Source organism: Carya illinoinensis, chromosome 13, assembly GCF_018687715.1.
Source record: "Carya illinoinensis cultivar Pawnee chromosome 13, C.illinoinensisPawnee_v1, whole genome shotgun sequence".
NCBI lineage: Eukaryota > Viridiplantae > Streptophyta > Magnoliopsida > Fagales > Juglandaceae > Carya > Carya illinoinensis.
In genome coordinates, this window is record NC_056764.1 from 32,561,264 (window position 1) to 32,567,416 (window position 6,153).

General features: G+C 32.0%; 1 protein-coding gene across 1 annotated transcript; it reads right to left on the reverse strand.

Annotated features, from left to right (window-relative positions):
- Positions 1-248: 248 nt before the first annotated feature.
- Positions 249-4,286, reverse strand: LOC122292999 (beta-glucosidase 24-like). Its single transcript, XM_043101597.1, has 13 exons — positions 4,073-4,286; positions 3,900-3,969; positions 3,114-3,172; positions 2,744-2,819; positions 2,536-2,613; positions 2,334-2,421; positions 1,984-2,239; positions 1,711-1,826; positions 1,366-1,586; positions 1,224-1,255; positions 875-977; positions 664-772; positions 249-578 (listed from the first exon to the last, which is right to left on the reverse strand). The coding sequence occupies exons 1-13, from the start codon at positions 4,235-4,237 to the stop codon at positions 410-412; spliced, it is 1,542 nt and encodes a 513-aa protein (XP_042957531.1). The 5' UTR covers positions 4,238-4,286; the 3' UTR covers positions 249-409.
- Between the last annotated feature and the right edge of the window lie 1,867 nt (positions 4,287-6,153).

The following is a 6,153-nucleotide window of genomic DNA, read 5'->3' on the forward strand; positions in this document are numbered from 1 at the left end:
GATCATTGATTGTGAGATGAGATGAGATAGTTTTAGATTAAAATTGAATAAAATATTGTTAGAATATTATTTTTTAATATTATTATTATTTTAATATTTGAAAAAGTTGAATTGTTTATATATTTTATGTGAGAATTCGAAAAAATTGTAATAATGAAATGAGATGAAATACTAATTTTATGTACAATCAGGGTTAATTTGTAAAACTTCAACACACTAAAAATGCGAAAATTTGAACAACCAACGAATAATAAAAGACGGGGACCATCCGAAGAGCAATTTATTATTCTGCAAGTGTTTCAGCCAATACAGAAAGAAAACTACATCATTCAAACAGTACAATATGCATAGAGAAGAGCTATATGCTCAATTTATTGATAGGCAGTTCGTAATGCGAAAATCTTCATTTCTATTTCTTGAGGAAATTCTTGAACCATTCAGCTGAAAGTTTAGGGTATCTTTTCAATTCGTTCTCATAGTCGATATAGTGGATGCCAAATCGAATCGTAAAACCAGAGAACCATTCAAAGGTGTCCAAGAATGACCAAGCAAAGTATGCCTTAACTTTCACGCCCATCCTATTCCAAGGAAAAAAAAAATGAATTCAAGGTCAGAGAGAGAGAGAGAGAGAGAGAGAGAGAGTTGTATGAATTAAGCACTTACCCAATAGCCTTATGAACTTGTTCAAGGTGCGTATAATGATAATCAATTCTGTGGGTGTCCTCAAGAGCTTCCTTAAGAGGTAATGAGGCATTATTGAGCTCATTGACTCCTAATAAAAGATTACAGTTTATCTTAATTAGATAAAATGGGACATCCAAGAATTCATCATCGACTTTATGCAACAATAATTGAAAAAGGTTGAGAAAATTACCATTCTCGGTGATGTAAATTTCTGGATCACCGTACTCGGTTTTTGTGTAGTTAAGAAGATCGTAAATTCCTTCAGGATAGACATAGAGCCAACTTGAACCAGCCTGAGATTGATAGAAAATGAACTGATCATCACTACATAAAAATTTGCCCAAGACTCTTTTCGTTTGTCATCATGTACTGTTGGTGAGGTGGATAAAAAATAGCTATTAAATCCATATATTTTGCAATAAAGCAACTACTAAAGTTTCTAGTTTGGTACAGATGACAACGTTTGTAAGATCCAATATCATCCTTTAGGAATCTTATACAGTGAAAAATATATATTAATTTACTTATAATTCATATACCTGTGGACCAATGAGGACCCCGTCGCGCGAACCTGCCACGCACAGCCAAACAATTAAAAAAAGATGTAGTTAATATTCGATGCATGATAAGACAAACATATCGATCAATGCTAGCTTTTCGAGTGTTAAATATTGTGCGTACCTGTTTTATGAACAAGAGGGTCTGTCAAGTAGCTTTTGTTCAGAGACTGATCTTCAGGTGCATCAGCAACATAATTTGCAGTATAGTAGTTTAATCCGATAAAGTCGTATGATCCCTTCACCAGCTTCGATTCAGTTTCGTTGAATTCGGGTAATCGGTTTTCACCCACATGAGTACGCATGCTGAGGGGATAGCGACCCTTTGTCAAGGGGTCCATGAACCTGCAACAAAATATAAGCCATCCACAAATAGAGATCAGGATATGAATTACGATGTAATCGTCCTATAATTTAAAAACAAAAGCAGGTGTGAACGTGAAACAAAACTAATTAAAGAAATACGTACCATCCAAACCTAAAATCAATGGCACGTAACGCGGCAGCACGGTCTTCGTCCGATTCAGAATATGGAACCATCCAATCCAAGTCAACTGTTATCCCTATAACACCTTTTTGCTCTGCCTGAACATAGTGAACGTGACTTGGTTAATGATCAGGCGATGGCTAGTCTAGTTTAAGTCAACATAACGTCCGTACGGAAAAGGCACGTATATATATACATATGTATTTTTTGTTGGTGTAAACTTCAACTTTGGTAAATATATGATAGTATTGGAACCTGATATTTGGTCTTATACACGTTTACGGCATGTGCATGAGCAAGAAGCAAATTGTGGGCGACGGTATATGGCTCTGTCGCTGAATCCCCACCGGTGCAATTCATATTTTGCCAGCTCGAACACCTAAAAGGTGCTAAAACCCCTGCTGCATATCCACCATTGGTGTACATATGAGGCTCGTTTAGGGTGGTCCAATACTTTACCCTATCACCAAACTCCTTGAAGCAAAGCTCTGCGTAGTCCTTGAAGTCTTCCCTAAAAATTACGTACGTATGCACGGATATATTAGAATTACCCATTTCTATATATGGAATATTGGTGATACGGTCGTGAACTAGTCATCACTTACACAATCCTTTGACTTAAGAAACCGCCATACTCATGATCTAAGGCCATTGGGATTTGCCAGTGGAAGATTGTCACATAGGGCGTAAGACCTGCATTTCAATAATTCCAAATACCATTAATACGTGATCAGTGAATTACTTATGGGTCGACATGACCACCTCAGTATTAGCATATGATGATAGATTAATGTAGACGCCGGTGACCTCTGGCTAGGAGTTCATCGATGACCAGGTTGTAGTGGTCGATTCCTTTCTGGTTCACACCATCACTAATATTTCCGGCTGAAAATTGAACACGAACGAATAGTACTTATGATTATATATCGAAAGCTTTTAAAAATAGACAATGCATACAGGCATCGGAAATTAATTGCAAGAGCTATATCATTGATGCAGAAAAGCATGTAATTACTTGGTATCAGTCGGGGCCATGAGATTTCGAATCTGTAGGCATCTGCATTCATATCCTCCAGAATCCCAAAGTCCTCCTAAAATTTCCAAAAAAGACAATTAATCTTTTATAATTATTTTTTGAGCATAAAATGTTAGAAAAAAAAAAACTTTTTCCTTTTTTTTTAAAAAATTTCTCACATAACATTTCTTTAAAATAATCATTTTTTATTTTTAGTTTTAGGACTTGATCACAAAGCTAGCTCCTCCTAATAGAATGGAAGTGGAACGAAAATGCTACCTCATCAATATTTAATTTTTTTCTTATGTGGTATATACATTTTACTCCTCTTATTTATCCACAAAACGGGTAAAGAAAAGGATATGCGTACCTTGAAGCGATGATATTGATCACTAGCTACATCTCCATTACTGCCATCTGCTATTTTCTCTGCAGTTTCAAACAAATCCAATTAATAATATTTAAGAATAAAGTACAAGCCTAACCACAAAGTTTGTTCGAAAATCTTGTTAACGATTAATGGGTCATATATTATATATTTGAATACTGAGGTGATTTCAGTTGATCTGTAAATTTTAGTATTTTATGAATCTCAATTTAACGTGTTTGAATATATGAAGTATATTGAGAGAATTATAATTTTTTTATTTGAAGTTGAAAAACTAGTGAGTCCTATTAATGAATGGTTTGAGATAGGTTGAGGTAAGTTTGTGTTCCAAATATAACCTTAGTATATTACTTCGGAGACTAGTGAAAGTTTAGATAGTGAGTTGAGATGAAATGAGTTGAGATAAAAGTTAAAAGTTGAATAACATATTGTTATAATATTATTTTTAATATTATTATTGTTTTGATATCTGAAAAAGTTGAAATGTTTATTGTATTTTATGTGAGAATTTAATAAAATTATAATAATTATATGAGATTAGACGAGTTAAACTAATTTTTGTATCCAAAACTCCCTTAAATGTCAATTCTTTTTTTCTTTGGGAGATAGCAGTACGTCCTAAAATTTTAGTCTTCTTGTCATCTGAAATAATAATTTTCTCAATTTTGAGACGATAGATATAGATAAACTAGTTATTTTATATTCTCTAAAACAATCAACGCTTCGTACATAATATATATATATATATATTCAGAGAGAGAGAGAGACCTGGGTATTTGTGGCTGTAATAATCCCACATACTTAGTCCTTTGCCATCTTCAAACGCTGCACCTTCATACTGCATGGAATTCAAATGGGGCATGCACGTATATATAATATGCATGACTTATTGTTGAACGTACAAAAACTGAAAAGATGTACGTAGAAAACCTGGGGCTCACCTGATAGGAAGCTGATGCTGTACCAAAAGTGAAACCTTTGGGAAAACTGGTCCTGTTGAGTGTAGAAATGCCGTAACTGGAAGTGATATCATTAGCATTGAGGGTGTTGGCGAAAGAGGCAACAAGAACAAGAAGACCTATGAGTATGTACCCTTTCATTGCCATAATGGGTTTTGGTGTGATTGTGAGTGTCACCAACTCGGCTTTTTATAGAGGAGCAGAGGCAAGCCTCTTCGTTTTTTCCTTTAAATCTTGTACTATCTTTTTGTATACGGTACTGAACACGTTGGGATATTAATACAGGAATGACTTTTTACTCACTACTTAACAGTTGCATCTCTTTTTCCTTTTTTTTTTTTTTTTTTTTTTTTAAGAAGAGCCGGTGGCCACACACATAGCAGCCCCGTCCCAAGTTGCATCGTTAACTACTTTCCCATACTTAATACAGCAAATTTTGTGTCGATTTTTGTTTGTTTTTCTGTTTTGACGTGAGGCCGATAACTACTTTCCCATATTGCCAAAATGAATTAATAGTGATATGGAAAGCTCATCTTGAAATTTTGTTTTAAATGGATGAGAAAATTATATTTTGTATTGTATAATATACACTAGTGTATATTATGTACTGCAGTACTGGACATTGTGTGATTGCAGGGCCTATTTTATTTAGAAGTTTAAAAAAATTATAATAATTAAGCAATTTAAAATAAGATAAAAAAATCAGATCTAACTCTTATTTTCTAAGTCTTATTTTGCTACTTGAAAATGGAAGGAGTAAAATTGACATATCCAAACCTATTGGTTTTGCTATTATATATAATAAAAATTTTATTCATCATCTTTACAATATATATTATATATATTTTTTTAATTTTTTCTTATCAAATGTGTGGTATATAGATGATGATTAATTAGTTTAAAAATGATAAAATAAAAAAATATGATGTGTAGTGTATAGGAATAATGATTAACAATACTCATATATAATAAAACAATTTTATTATTTTATGTATCCAGAAATGTGCTTTAAACTTGTAAAACAACGATAATACTACAACTATTTACTACTAATTAATATATAATATATATCACATGCTTTTTTGAAGTTTTTAATTTTGATCAAGTAAATTATTTCTTTTTAAAAAAATTATGAACCATTGAATGGAAGAAATCAAAATTCATTTGGCCAGCCAAACCAATACGGAAGCTGAAATAAATATCAGGTGTAGTGATAGAGTTACAATTAAGTTACTACTCATTTATCAGTTATAATGTGTTTAAGATTTTTAATTTTTAAATTTTTTAAAGCATTTTTTTAATTCTTTTAATTATTAAAAAATTAAAAAATATATATATAATTTTATTAGTAATTACTTTCTTAATTATTAAATAAAATACAAATTAAAAAATTAAATATAAAAATAATAACAAATAAATAATAGAAGGATAATAACTCAATTCATTATCGAAATATCAGTTCAAATGACAGGTCCTGCTAGATTGATAGGTTTAGCATTATTCTAGATATATACAGCCATAGGTCTCACACAGCCAGTACAGCCCCACAAAGTCCAGTTTGGAGGCGTCTATAGGAGTAATTTTATATATAGTCATAGAATTATATATATTGTGTAATTATTTTAAAAAAAATAGAATCTATAATTAAAAAATTAATTTTTTTTATATAAATTTTATATTAATTTATTTTTTTTAAATAATTATATATAATTTATATAATTACGATTACCATTATCATTTCTCCATCTATGTTCCGCCTTAGCAGTAAATGGCATACAGTTTATAGCAAGCGCCAGTAATCACTAGGAACATACAGCTCTGTATTTTCTAGGGAGTACGTACTAATATATGATCGATACATATATTGCACTCGTGTAATTTTTATGGGAATATTGCAGTGAAAAGTACTGATCATGAGAGTACTTTGCCCCTGACTGTAGTACGTATATCACAGTGAAAAACAGTGCATTATTACTGTTGCCGTAAAGGGCTATGGCACTTGCCCGTGAATGCATCACCCTTCGCAAATATTGAGTACTACTCCTGATCGTTCTTCGCATGTA

Coding starts and splice junctions, on each gene's coding strand:
- LOC122292999 (XM_043101597.1), bottom strand. CDS start 4,237: ATGGCAATGAAAGGGTACATACTCATAGGTCTTCTTGTTCTTGTTGCC. Junction 3,970..4,072: donor CAGCATCAGCTTCCTATCAG/GTGAGCCCCAGG, acceptor AATTCCATGCAG/TATGAAGGTGCAGCGTTTGA. Junction 579..663: donor CAAGTTCATAAGGCTATTGG/GTAAGTGCTTAA, acceptor TCCTTGGAATAG/GATGGGCGTGAAAGTTAAGG.